This window comes from Amblyomma maculatum, chromosome 3 (genome assembly GCF_055883805.1).
Source record: "Amblyomma maculatum isolate TAMU_Amacu chromosome 3, ASM5588380v1, whole genome shotgun sequence".
In the NCBI taxonomy this organism is placed as follows: Eukaryota; Metazoa; Arthropoda; class Arachnida; order Ixodida; family Ixodidae; genus Amblyomma; species Amblyomma maculatum.
The window spans coordinates 210,262,913-210,278,028 of record NC_139346.1 but is presented as its reverse complement, the minus strand read 5'-3'; the positions used below and the strand labels follow the sequence as shown (position 1 = coordinate 210,278,028).

General features: G+C 47.8%; 2 protein-coding genes across 2 annotated transcripts in view; one reads left to right on the top strand and one right to left on the bottom strand.

Annotated features, from left to right (window-relative positions):
* The window catches only part of ksr (kinase suppressor of ras), a 219,318-nt gene extending 217,941 nt beyond the window's left edge, over positions 1 to 1,377 (bottom strand). The window contains exons 1-2 of the mRNA XM_084599514.1: positions 1,163 to 1,377; positions 755 to 936 (exon numbers count right to left, since the gene is read on the bottom strand). Of these exons, the coding sequence (XP_084455640.1) occupies positions 755 to 936; position 1,163 (183 nt within the window). The 5' untranslated portion in view covers positions 1,164 to 1,377. The remainder of the gene's footprint in view (positions 1 to 754; positions 937 to 1,162) is intronic.
* The window catches only part of LOC146197603 (lipase 3-like), a 34,685-nt gene extending 29,393 nt beyond the window's left edge, over positions 1 to 5,292 (top strand). The window contains exons 8-9 of the mRNA XM_084599516.1: positions 1,993 to 2,061; positions 3,195 to 5,292. Of these exons, the coding sequence (XP_084455642.1) occupies positions 1,993 to 2,061; positions 3,195 to 3,449 (324 nt within the window). The 3' untranslated portion in view covers positions 3,450 to 5,292. The remainder of the gene's footprint in view (positions 1 to 1,992; positions 2,062 to 3,194) is intronic.
* Positions 5,293 to 15,116: the final 9,824 nt, after the last annotated feature.

Below are 15,116 nucleotides of genomic sequence, written 5' to 3'. Positions count from 1 at the left end.
CCTATAGCGACGACCAGGGAGCGCGCTCGGCCAGAGCGCCCGTCTCCCGCGCTCGCTGCCGGCACCGTTCTGATAAGCTCGGTTCATCTGGCGCTGCAGGTGCCGCGAACTTGTCTGCTTTTCATGATGCGGCTGAAGCCTGATCATTTTCGGTGCTGCGTTGAAAGCACACCGCGCAAACTATAAGCTGCAAAGACGGGACGGGCAGCAGCAACGCGCTAGCTGTGGACTAGGATTGCCCCCTATACAATGCCTATTCCATTTGTTGCTACTGAAACGCGCATTAGTGTGTAAAGAGCAGTTGTTAAAGCGGGTCAGCTGGTACGCTTCTCACATTCGGGGCCGATTTCCGACTCGCCCAAATGTGTTGACTTCGCTTCGCTGTAGACGTACTCGACAGCGTCTTTCGTAGCGTCGTTTTTTCCAACTGCTGGTTGCTCGAACGCGTACGGTAAGGGTTCAGTGTGTTACATTGCTGCAATAATCTATAACTTTTAAAATCAAGCTCTCGAGCCACCTGAAGCAACGCGCAAGCAGCAACACCCGCTGGCGCCGCCCTGGTATACCGAGCATGACGTCATGATGCTCCCGGCCAATTGCGGACAACCGCGGCGTTTGCTTGGAGGGCGGATCCGTCGCTGGTGGTGGTTTTCTAGTAAAAACTGCCGTTTGCGTCAATTTCTTCCATTCTTAAGTAGGATAGTCTTGTTCAGCGGACAAAAAACTATAAAATGCGCAAAACATTTCAGCTTACATTTAACGGGATGCCTCTGATAGCGACTGGAACAGCCGCTTGCACTTGCTCTTTTGTAGACCGACGGGATAACGCTTGGGTCGTAGGACGGTTGCCCTTCTTCGTTCGATTTCGCATTTCCCACGTAATGGCTGCTGCACATCTTGGATTTCGCCGAAGGCAGCCAATCCGTGTCATCTTCACTGCACAGGTAAACATAAAAATAAATAAGCATCATACTCTGCTACGCGCATGCAATGAACGATCTGCGGCGCCTTTATCCAACATCACGTATGTGCAGCATGCATGGCAGATGCCAAGAGACATCCCTTTTGCGCATGTTAAGACTTCAACAAGTGCCTACTTCTACAGCATGATGTGCGTAAAAAAAAAAAAAAAAAAAAAAAAAAAAACGGAGCTTAAACTTACTTTTCACGACGAACAAGGCGAATCCAACTCTGCCGTCGTTCGGTCTCCCAATGCCGCGTTGGGAAGCCGTACAATTTTGTTCCAGCAGGTGAAATCGTGTAAGTATTGCTGCAGCCTACAACACAGTAGTGTGTCCGGCTGTTTTTATGCGGCATTTGTGACCGAGAAAGAGGGGCAGAGCTCACTCTTGACGACGCGCACAGCACGGCACAGCACTGCGGGCGCCGTCTGCTCTAGCCTTCATGGCAAGGGACGCGCTAGCCGCCGCGAGGGGCGTGCATGTCGCTCTCGCAATTTTGAAAGTAAGGAAGTACTTACGGCTCCGTTCCAGATGTCAAACAGCCGTCGCCCAAGAAATGCTGGCCCGCGATGCCTGCGAATGCTGCCGATCGAGCTGCGCCGAACGGCCGTTCACGTGGCAACATGCTGATAGAGCTATCGAGGTTGCTTTAAACCAGCGTTTGGTATTCTGAGCAGTCAGATATCGTGTAATGTTGGAACGCAGCAACTTAAGAAGCCGGAATCACGCGCCGGACGCCGCGCCACCTTGTTACTCCGACGGCTCCGGCTCGATGACTAAGTGAGCAAGTACGTTGGCGGCCTTGTGTACGCATTCTTCGTCGCAGAAAAGGGGGTGCTTAGATTCCGTACGAACTTCTTTTTCCATTTTTTTTTTTGGTGTGCTTAGAATCGGGGTGCCTATAGAATCGCAAAAACACGGTAATGCTAGCTTACGACCTACGCGAAAGTGCATTTAAGAATGCTCAGGTATGTAACAATATGCTCATTTTCACACACGGACTCAATAGCGGTTTGTGAATTGTACGCAGGTGCACGAAAAGGGGCGCTTCGCCAAGTTCGACTACGGAGTAGAGCGGAACGTTGAAATCTACGGGCAGGTAAGAACCACTATTCATCATCGTATGTGCGGATGATGTGATGTCAGTGCAGGTCAAATATTACCAGGCGATCAAAATTATTTCGGTGCCTTCCACTATGATAGCTCATTCCATCTTTCTTCTTTCGCTCACTTCTTTCCCCTTCCCTTGTAGCGCGGTTCAGGTGGGCACCCAAAAGTGGGGTAGATACTGTGCCTTTCGTCATTTCCCCACCCTAGTGAGTGAGTGAGTGAATCAACTTTATTGTCCAAAAGAAAGGGCTGTTACCTACGCCAGGTCCTCCCCTCTAGAGGAGAGGCGCGTTAGGGCAGGTGGGAATCCGCTTCAGATGCTGGCCAAAATCCCTTGGATCTCGGCAGCCTCTTCAGCCAATCGAACTGCTAGCAGCTGGTGTTCCGGGGTTGGGCTTTCCAGCAAAGCCTCCCTGGCTTTCCTACTATCAATGTTGTTTGCCCTAGCTGCCTGGGGAATGCGAACAGTCCCATATTATGTGGTTCAAGGTACCCCTCTGACCGCAAACCCTGCAGCGTACATCTTGAAAATCAGAGAATATATATTTGTTTAAGACCGGATTTGGATAAACATCTGCTTGCAGACGCCTCCATGCCGTCATCTATTTTCCATCTAGAGTCTTGTCTGGAGGGGGTAGTTTCAGACGCTGTCTTCTATAATATTGCGTCACATCATAATACGATAGCAGGTGCCCCTCTCTGTTGTAGCCTTCCTCAGCTTGCTCACTCTGACCTGCTCGGCAGTAGAGATCTCGAGCCAGGTTGTGATCAGACTGTTGCCTTTAACAAATTCGTGTGCCGGGGTCCAAATCAGTTGCGTTTGTATGGAGGCTCCCTAGACCACACTTTCCACTCCTCCTCTACACGTCGCGGGGCACGGCGTACGCGTCTAGCAACACCTGTAGTTCTTAGAGGTCAAATGAAATGACCTTGATAATTGTACACGGGAGCAGTAGAGCTATTGCTCTAAAAAGTAGCGAAACTTTTTACGAAGCAGCTCCGCTGGGATTCTTTGCTTTGGTAGCCATCGTAGGCTCTGGTAGCCACCATAGGGCATACACATTCCATTTACGTAAAAAAAGGGCATAAGCACAAACGGCTTAATTATTTTCGCCTTCGCAGGCCACGCCGCCAGAGTACGACCTGAGCCGCACGACAGCTCCCGTGGCCCTGTTCTGGACCGAGGCGGATGCGCTGGTTCCGGCCGAACACCTGCCGTTGCTACGCAACAAGCTTCCTAACCTGGTGCTGAACTTTAGAGTCCCGGACGACCGCTTCAGCCACCAAGAGTTCGCCATGGGTGTCACCGCTAAGGAGGCAGTGTACGATGTTCTAGTGGAAGTCATGCAACGCTTCTCCAGACAAGGCGTTGCTTGAGAGGGATTCAATTCGAAATCTTTGTTTTTTTCGTTCCCGACAAGGTGCGCAAAACCACTTTTGGACTTTGCCGTTCAAAGCGACTGTGTACTTTATTAGGCCTCGCTTAACATGGTCCTCGGTACCAAAAGTTTCTGCAAAATGCTGGTCAATATTGAGGTGAAAGCCAGGAAATCCATTCAGCGTAACAGATAGAGTTGTGGCCACCAGGTGAAATGGCTTTCTCTTGGAATACGTTTTGTATTGATCGTAAAAGAAAAAGGTTTACATTATGAGCTGTACACATGCAGCACCTATTTATTTACTTAGCACGAGATATGTAAAAATTGATGTAAAATACACTCATATATCTTTTGTTTTTACAAGAATAGCCTTCCATCCTGTATTATTTAAAAAATCGAAGCGTGTATGTTAGGTTAAAGAACATGCGGATGATGAACATTCAAGAGCGATGTTGGTAAGTGTATGGCGTAAGGTAGGAAGCACTGAAGAATGCCTGAGGATAAATAATGACTGTGAAGGGCCCAGAGAAACAAGACTAAACCCTGAAGATGTAGCAGCTCGTCTGCTACCTAGTGGGCGGAATGTGGCGTATCTATTCCACACAGTGTGGCGTGCTGCTTATTTTTTTTCGAGTACTTCTTTTATTCCTCTGTCATAAAAAAAGCATTGTATTAGGACGAATGCGCACTCATCCGCTGACCCCCATCGCCCAAGATTCTTGTGCGATATTGTTTGTGCCGTGCTTTCATTGGCTTAGCTGTTTGGTGACGTCACAACCTCGTGACCTTCTGTGCATGGGTACTTCAAATTCAGCCTGGTATACCAGACCCTGACGAAGACAAGTCCATTTGTTGAAACGTTGGCTCGACTTGCAAACTGAGGTTAATATCTTCGGATATGGATTAGGTGTTTGGCGTTAGCTGATTTGTACCGTCCCGAGTCTTTGTTCCATGTCGCGCCACCCTATTCACGTCTTAATGTGTTTTTGTCCTTCTGAACTGAATTATTCCCTCCCGTTTCGTTGTAACCTTAACGGTTTTGGAGCCTCTACCGCATGCTTGGCTACGTCTCATGTTGTGTCTTTCCAAAGTTTTTGCTCAGCCGGATTAAATCAATGTTTGTTTACGGGTTGTGGATGTTTCACTTGTCGGACGACATTATGCCTCGTGGACCTGTCCTTTCGAAGGTTAAGCCTTCAAACGCGATAATGAGCGGAGCCTAATTGCGGTGCTGAATGCGCCTTTCGCCGAGCTGGCGGCGCTGTCCACTCCGAGCCACAGCATGGGGCCAAGAAGAGAGAGCTTAAGGCGTCACAAATCCGTGGTAAGTCAACAAACGGCCCCCTTTCTTTTTGCTCCTCCATCATTTGTGCTACGCTACGCAGCAGAACTTGGGAAGGTGCTGTTGACAGCCATCGCTGCAGAAAAAAAAAAAAAATGGTTTGTTTTCTCGTACGGATACCTTGATTGGGTACTCAGGTCGCTGTCAGCCGTGGACTGATAGCCACCTAGCACGGACCACTTGCATTCTGCCTTTTCTGACGTAATAAATGTTTTGCAATCCAATACCTTGATCGTATTGTGCTCAGCCCCACTATTGCGCACTGCAAATGAGCGTGGGAATTTTTGAATGGTGCAAGGATACAGAGGAGCACTTTTAGTGTGCGTAGTTTCCTTGTGTGATGCATAGAAGCGACAAGTTAGTGGACACATGATGTGCGTATCACGATGTGCACCTTTACAACTGCGGAGCGATGTGTACCTCTACGTTCGCCCGAACAGCGTTCCCTAATATTTGGACCAGATCCCATCAGTTGAGAAGCTCCGAATCAATGGGTGGCTGGTTCCAGCGGTTACTTTTTGATGGATTATTGGCGTGTCATCTGGTAAGAGCCAATAAATGTTTCCATTTATCTCTAGTGGTGTTTTTTTAAAACTTATTTTATCCCTATTTACCTCTCGGAATATTACACCTACAAAATGTAATTATTTTCCGACTAAACATTTGCGCGTGCATCAATGGCGGGCATATTCACCAGGGGTAAATAACATAACCCTACCCCCTCCAAATTGCAGCCTTGTCAGACCATCGTGTTTACCATATATGTGCCTGTACCCCGCAACCGGCCACTCGTAACTGCTCGCCTAAGAAAATAAAAAGAGCACCAACGACGCCCCCCCCCCCCCAAAAAAAAAAGAAAACAACAACAAAAAACAAGAACTAGCAGAGTATTGCAGCTTTTTAAATTATCATCATTATTCTGGGAGCATTCTTCAGGAAAGGAGGTAATTTGTGGGCCATTCCTCTGTCCGAGGGAGACACACACACACACACACACACACACACACACACACACACACACACACACACACACACACACACACACACACACACACACACACACACACACACACACACACACACACACACACACACACACACACACACACACACACACACACACACACACACACACACACACACACACACACACACACACACACACACACACACACACACACACACACACACACACACACACACACACACACACACACACACACACACACACACACACACACACACACACACACACACACACACACACACACACACACACACACACACACACACACACACACACACACACACACACACACACACACACACACACACACACACACACACACACACACACACACACACACACACACACACACACACACACACACACACACACACACACACACACACACACACACACACACACACACACACACACACACACACACACACACACACACACACACACACACACACACACACACACACACACACACACACACACACACACACACACACACACACACACACACACACACACACACACACACACACACACACACACACACACACACACACACACACACACACACACACACACACACGCACACGCACACGCACACGCACACGCACACGCACACGCACACGCACACGCACACGCACACGCACACGCACACGCACACGCACACGCACACGCACACGCACACGCACACGCACACACACACACACACACACACACACACACACACAGCGGGCCGCGAAACAGACTCCTTTATCTCACAGATCAGGCAGGTCCGGAGATGAGGGGGGGTTGTGGTCAGGAGCCAGCAGCAGGAGCACCCGCACTGAAGGCGATCCGGCGAGGAAGAGAGAGGTAGAGAGGCGACGGCGTGCTCTCCCTTTTATAGCCGCCACGCCGGGACCGGTTATCCCGTCGGTGGGAGAGGGAAATGGACAGTGTGGGCAGTGCACAGGGAGTGTCGGGAAGCTGTGCGCCCTTCAAACGTGACTGGCGCGGTCCCCACACATTAAAAGCCTTCAAAAACAGTGGACTTGCAAGTGTTGGTACTCTAAGCTTCTCGTTTTATTCTTTATCTTTCAGTGCATGTTTGACGGCATATAGACTTTATGTATGAAATACTGCGGTACAATGTGGACTAACTGTGGTGAACTTTTTGCGCTTCTGAATGGCAGAAAGGCAGAGACAGGCCATTCATGCCGCTTTTATTTGCCTCTGTGTCTAACCTCTGGGCGAGTGTAACTGCGCTGCCTAAAAAAAAAAAGAAAACATAATCAGGTGGAGACTTATGTTCCGTCTGAAGGGTGTGCCGCGGTACCAGGCCGCAATACCGCGGTTAGGGAAGCGGAATCGAATCCCGGCCTCGGCGGCTGCGTTTCATTGGAGGCGAAACGGAGTGGCGTCCGTGTGCTGTGCGATGTCAGTGCACGTTAAAGAATCCCAGGTGGTCGAAAATTCCGGGATCCTCCACTACGACGTCTCTCATAGCCTGAGTTGCTTTGGGAGTTAAACCCCTCAATGTAAACCCACCAAACCAGACAGATTATTTGAAAGCGTAGCGGTGCTACTTGAAATGTCTAGGGTCGTGCAGATTAACCGTTTGAGTTAGTAGGCTGCCGTTGCAGCGCTTGACGACAACCGCGCCGATTGATGGTTTCTCTATGAGGGCAAAGCCTTTGCAACGGGAGGGAAGCTAGGGCTCTCGTGTGACTGTAAACTTGCGTCTTCCTTATTAATCCTCTAAAAGGTTGCGCAGCTGAAAAGTACCCCTATGACGTCGTTTCAGTGCTTTCTGCAATTACAACAGTATGTCTCAGCTTACTTCACCACCCACCAAACTGTCTACCAAACTGCTGTGAATTAACAGCCGCCTATACTCCACGTCGAATTCGTCAAGTTTTTTTTTTTTTTTTTTTTTTGTTTACGCGGCTGCCTCAAGTGGTCCGAGCTGTAGCGCCCAACTTTGGTCATTTACAGGAATGGCAGCATATCGTTTACGTCACGAAATGTCATTTTGACATCAGCGTATAATGTGTATGCATGACGTATTTCCCGCTACACAACGTCAGCCAATCAGATTTCAGGAAGCGTCCCTTGACAGCAAGCCGTACATTTCACCCTATTCGAAATGGAGGCACAAGTGCTTTCCTTCGTACCGTATATGCCTTCTTTTTTCCCCCATCTTATCTTTGCCATCCAGGCAGCATAAATAGCTCTGATAAAAATTAGTTTGCAGGACCACGTCATTTTGACCTCACTGCAAAAGCCATTTCGACATTTTAAAATTCACGCCACAAATTTGAAACACGTGGCTATTCTGAGAGAACCAACCAGAGAAACAACATGGCGCCGAACGGTGGCCAAAAGCATGTCAGCTGCGTGAAGAAAGTGCACGGTGTATTCTTTCCTCTCGTGTGGCGCTCAATACATAGGGCGAACGGGCCGATGTTTAAACGACAGTGTGTATGAGCACAAACACAAAATTGAAAATCAGTAGTGTTCATAGTAACTTCCCACAATTGTGCACCAGCTTCGACGGGACACGTGTTCTCAACAGGGCTGATGATCTGCTGACAAGGGAAATATTAGAGACGTTAGAAATGAACAAAAAATATGGCCTATTTGAATAGATCGTAACGAGCTTTATTGCCAGGCGAGCTCGTTTGCTAGGGCTAGGTCGGGGCTTGCAGGTAGGCGCTTGTAAGGTAGGCGCTCACTCGAACGACTGGTGCTCGCGTCTCGTGCCGGCGGGCTGGCGCCAGATCTTCTTTTTCTTTACAAGTTAATTAAATATGAAGTAGGTGTGTAGCACCGCTTATTCCCGTTATACCTTTCATGCATTACCACACCTCTGCGATTTACACTTTTCGCAATATATTCCCTCAGCTCACGCAAGAAGTGGCCAGCACTCACAAAGACAAACAGCGCCAACGGTTGCGCTTCCAAAACACACAACACACAAACCTGAGGCCCAAAAATTGCGATCTCTGCCCTTGGTCGGTTGCGCGCGAGCGGCGGTTTCAAAGGGGCCGGTTTCCATGTGTTCCTATGCCACTTCCGAAGAGCGGCCGCCTGCGCGACCTTCATAAATGAACTCGCGTCAAGCTGCCACTTGACCTTGGCCGCCCCTTCGGAATCTCCCCCGCGACAGTGGACCCGCGGTGAACACTTCGTTTCTGGGAGAAGTCCGCAAACTTATCTTCTAAGGCAGCCTTACATGAACTTGAGCGTCCAAACGGCCGCGTCTCTGCCGACTGTCGATTTATGGTCCTCCGGCTTTGCGGTTCTGCCTTTGTAACCGTTGTACTTCAGCACGTCGAGCACGGCGAACCTGCGCCGCAGTACCAGATGGCCCGGCTTCATCCATTGCGATGCGAAGCAAACGCACACACGTTTGTGCAACGCTGCCCAACGACGGCCGCCATGTCTGCAACTGACACGCCCCTCTCTCACTGTCTTACTCGTTAACTGGGTGCAACATGCGGTCGCTCCGCCCCCTCAGTGTTAAGTTGCGTGATGCGGGCGTCGCCATTTTCCCTCCCTCCTCTTCAAGTTCATGGAGAGATAGATGGACACAGAGAGAGCGGCTTCTACTACAGCTTTGCGGTCGCTTCACCTCCGCAATGCTGAGCCGCGAGATGCGCGCGTAGCCACCTTCTCTTTCTCCACTTCAAGTTTACGAAGAGAGAGTGAGCGGCTTCGGACAGACATCGGCGAAATCCGTGATTGCGGCTAGTAGTGCTACGCATTAAAAAAAGTGCCGAATCTTGTGTCAGTGATCTTTCAGCGCTTTTATCGGAAAAGGAGTACACATACCTTGAATGCGGTGAGTAGAATGGGAATATTTGCATTCGTGGTGTTTTGCGTGCTGCGCATGATGAGTCAGTTTCTGGGTGCTTTTATCACATGCCCGTATGTATTTATTCCGTGCAACAAGAAATAAACTCTTTGTTGTTAGCGCGCCCACGTGTGTATTCCGTGTCTTCTTCTTCGCTGGCGTGCATTTTTGGCGCCTTTTTGCAAGATTGTCGAACCAACTCACCCACCATTATGTGCTTAGTGCAAGAAACATGCCCAGCAAGTAGTTTTATGAAATATTCTGCTCCTCAGCAGCACTTCTCATGTAGACGCCCTTTTTGGTGGCCTTCATTTAGGCATCTCCATGAGCGATGAAAGATGTTCCAGAGACGAAAATGTGTCCTAAAAACACCTTTCCCATGAGGCATTGGTTGTGAAGTGACGTTTGCAGCAAAATCTCTGCTGCTGAGGAGGTATGTTCTGAGCCCCGTGGTTCTGAGTTCCAGATTCATTAAGGGATTGTTGTGGTCACCGGTACATACCGCATATATTTGAAATATATGCACCTCCTTCAAGGCCACCAACTCCCGATCAGGACCATTGTCGTTAACTGGACCCTAGGGCACAAGGAAAAGTCAAGGGATAATGCGGTGGTACACTGCGCGGGTGTAGGAAGAAATGTCTCCGAAAGAAACGGCCCCTGAAGTGGCAACTAGGGAAAAACGTCCAACTGGCCCTAAAAATGATTTCTTCCGGAACTCACATGATATATATATATATATATATATATATATATATATATATATATATATATATATATATATATATATATATATATATATATATATATATATATATATATATATATGTGTGTATACATGATATGGCATTCTTTCTTTGTTTTGAGTTGATTGTGATCATTATTTGGAACCCACGTCCTGTGGGAGCCCGAGTTGTTTACGTCATCATCAGCCAGACTATACTCTTTGCAGGGCGACCTCTCCCTTATTTCTCCAATTAACCCGGTCCTGTGCTAGCTGCATCTACTTGACCCCTGCGAACTTCTTAACGTCATCCGCCCACCTAACTTTCTGCCGCCCCAGCTACGCTTTCCTTCCCTTGGAATCCAATTTGTTACCCCAAGCGACCATCGATTGTCCTCTCTTCGCACTACATGCCCTGCCCATGCCCATTCCTTCTACTTGATTTTCACTAGAATGTCATTACCTCGAGTTATTTCTCTGACCCACACTGCACGCTTGCTTTATCTTAACGTTACCCCTACCATTTTTCTTTCCATAGCCCTCTCAGTTGTCCTCAAATTAAGTAGAACACTTTTCGTTAGCCTCCACGTTTCAGCCCCATGCATAGGTGAGTACAGGTAGGATGCAACTGTTTTATACTTTCCTCTTGAGTGATACCGCTGAGCTGCTAGTAATCATCTGCGAGTACTTGCCAAATGCGCTCCACCCCAATTTTATTCTCCTTGTTATTTACCTTGCATGGTCCGGATCTGCATCTACCATTGCAAGATCAAAAAACAGCGCGGCTACTTGGGACAAACAGAGGAGAATAACGGACAGGCGCTGACTAACAACTGAAGTTTATTCGAAAAAGGCACAGGTAATATACACTTTTTTCTCAAGAACCAGGACGCATGCGCTCCCAAACAAGCATCAGTCTAATCATGGGAATCCAAATATACAATCTCAGTGTCATGCAGAAGCACCGATGGCGTGCTCACGCAACTATCCCCTTTTCTATGGATGTGATAGGCTTCCGATAACTCCCTGGTTAGTTGATCCTTATGTCTGTAGATTACATTAGTGTTGTTAAAAAGAGGTGTGCATAGTTTTTTATCAGGATATCTCGGATCATTATTTAAAGGGCAGTCCCTGTAGTGCAGGGCAAGGTTCGAAGATGGGGCATTTTTCAAAGATGCCTTATGTTGGCGTAGACGGGTGTTGATACATTTACCTGTTTGGCCTATATACCTCTTTCCGCAAGAAAATTCAATGTCATACACCACGCCTTCAGCACATGGTACGAACTTAACCTGGTGATTTATTTTACACGACCTCCTCTCGCTTATTTTTTGTTGATTCTTCATTCTTCTGTCCACTATGGCACATATCTTGGCAAGTTTTTTGGGGGCTGAAAATACTACATCAACACAATATCTTGATTCTATGTTCCTTAACCCATGCGACAACCGGTGTACGTACGGGATGACTGCGTACTTCTTTCTACTGCCCTGCTCCTATGGCTGAGAGCTATCTACCGACTTTAGTTTTCTTAAAATTTTGTTACAGGCAAGCGAGATTACCTGATCCGGATATGCCGCCAATCTTAATCTGTCAATCTGCTGCCCAAAACTACTAATCATTTCATGCTCACGCGATTTTGAAAGGGCAGACCCCAAGCACGCGACAGCTATACCACATTTTACCAATTTTGAGTGGGCTGATTTGTAACTAAGTAACGGCTTCTCCGAACGCTGCCGGAAAGCCCAGCATACATGATCTAACTTTAATACTAACCTCAAATCTAAAAATTGCAACTCCTTGCCGCTCGGTACCTCGAAAGTAAACTTCAAACCCTGCCCGCAACTATCAAAGACCCTCAAAATTTCACCAACCTGCCCCATTAAGTCCCCCTGCACAAAAATTAAATGATCATCAACATACCTAAAAACCTGTTTTACACCTACCCCCAAGCTACTTTTTATTGCCCTATCCACATAGCAAAGAAAAATATTACTTAGTACGGGTGTTACTTTTGAACCAATGCACACACCCGCTTTTTGAGCATACAGTTCACCCTCCCATTCCACAAAAGTCGACTGCAAATAAAACATTAACAGTTCCAAAAAAGATTCAACAGACACCCCACAAGCCGAAATAAACTCTTCTTAATCATTATCAATCGTTATACAATTTCTAACATACTGCAGGAGCCTATCCTGAGGAAGAGAATAAAACAAATCTTGGACGTCAATGCTGAACATTCCACTTGAACCAGGGTTATGACACTGCAAATACTCTACAATGGCCACTGAATTAGAAACCAAAAAAGGGTCATCAACTACAAGCGTGTCCAAACATTTCTGCAAGAAACCAGATACGGAGTGTTGCCAGGAGGCGCGTTCCGTAACTATGCATCTGAAAGGAATTCCCGGCTTGTGGGTTTTGGCAGAAAAGAAAATTTCTAAACAGTTTCTCTCTGACTTGTTAACAGACTCCCGAAGGCGTTCCAAATTCGTTTCCTGCAATAACCTCAAAGCTTCACTCTTTTGCTTATTAATGTTAAGTCGGACTTTTTTGAAGTTTTTTGCGACGGCAGCCCCTGCTTTTTCTGTGAAAATATTCCCTGGCACAACAACAAAATGACTTTCCTTATCGGAAACCAATGCACCATGGCCGCCCTAAAGCATTGCTCCAAGCTGCTGGTCCGGTAAAGCTGGTGATCAGCTCGCCTTTTCGCCGCAGACAAAGCGAAGACGAGGCGCCTTTACTGTATTCGTATTGCCATCATTTTTTTTTTTTGTGTGTCGACATAAGAAACCTCTGTAATAAAGTTAACATACATCATTCATCATCACAGCTCGCCACGGGCAAACGCAGTCCCCGTTCGGGGACATTTTCTCCTACTTCGCAAATAGGGACATTTTTTCCGTGGTGTTTGTTCCGGGGCCGTTTTCTCCGGGGACACTTACACCGGGAATTTTTTTTTCCGGGGACGTTTTTACCGGATGCCACACTGCGTAGCCGCCTTGGTAGGTGGGGTGACCAAATTTACCTCTCCACCACCTATATTTATCGTTATTCGACATTGAGCGGGCAACACACCCCTTCTGTTGCCCTTATGCATTATGATACACGGACCAGTCTTCGCAGCCTCAGTCAGCATTCTATGCAGGTGGCCTCACCCTGCCCACCTTTTACGCGCTAGAGCTGTCTCACCAGACGTCAGGAGGTCCTTTAGAATAAGCTCCTCGTTCACGCGGTTTACACGCTACGTATTATGGCTCACTGGTCTCGTTGCACAGAAGAAATGATAACGTGCTCATTCTGCACGACTCTAACGCGAGGCGACATGGCCTCTCTTCTACGGGATTGCCCTGCTTTTGCTACCACTAGATGATCCGAGATCGAGCCCTATACCGTTTGAACTATAATGTTCCCTTCTTGCAATAGACTCCCCAAATGTTATTTGCCAAATGGGCTCCCTCAGTGTAATGATAAGAGTAATGTGAGATGACTGGCGACACCTGCAGCACTACCCCGATGTGAAGAAACTTAGCTGTGCCGCCTGTGAGTTGGTGTAGCATTTACAAACACTTATTCTTTTGTGATAGGTATGGCAAATAGCCCTGCATGCACAAACTGCGGGTGCGACGAGACTCTATACAGCGCCCCATATACAGCGAGGAAAGACAGTGCCTATGCCGTGCGCTGGAGCGTCTAGATGGACGCGCACTAACTGAAATTAAGATCCTAGGTCCCTAGCCACGGCGATCGTCTGCGGTGAAGGCCTCCCAGGCACTGCTCCGCTTTATGAAAAGCACAGGACTGATCGAAAGGCTATGATTTTTTATGTTACGTGATATGACTGTGACGTGATGTGATGTGATATGTCTGTGATGTGACTGTAATGTCATCACCCATCCCTCTCTCACCCACAACTTTTATACCCACCTACCCCTCTCCCCCAGCGCAGAGTAGCAAACCAGCTCCTTTACCAGTTAACCTCCTTGCCTTTCCTTCTCATCTTCCTCCTCCTCCTCCTGCAGCACTGAAAACTCTGTCTAACCTGCGTTAATATCCATAAAAGTGCGCATTCATGCAGTCGTAACGGAACAGGCAACGAGAAAATTAGCCTGAAATAAACGAAACCTATGATCGAAACGAACACACAATTCATACGCTTTCATACAAAACTGAAACTGCTGGATTACCACGAAAGTTCGTAATATGAGTGAGACATATACTACAGTAAGAAAACAATGCTTCTAAATATAGTTACAAGTGCCAGTATGGCTGCTCATGACATCCTACATTTTCTTCCCTGTGACCCCCAACTATATCTACCTAGTAAGCGACAGGGACAACACTTCGCTCCAGCAAGCGGCATTTTTATATTCGGTCGGATGCATCTGGAATTTTTTTCTTGAGGTTTTCAAATAATATGTGGTTGATATAACGCATTTGTTTCACCGGTGCACAGCCGCCTGTAAATCGAAAGTGTTGTGAGGTATTTGGTCACCTTCGCGTGCTGGTCGCCAGTGCTCTCAGCTCCCTTTGTAAAACGAGAAATGGACTGGACTCAAGAGCATCAGCATCAGACGTGCGAAACAAACGCGCCTACCAGTGGCGCTGTATATTTCAACAGAGTGCCGCTCTATGCGACAGAGGCGTAACCGCGCGCCGCGCGGCCAGCCTGCCGGCCTTGACAAGTTCACTTTTCTGCGAAGGGAAATGGCGCGCTCCCTCTCACGCAAACTC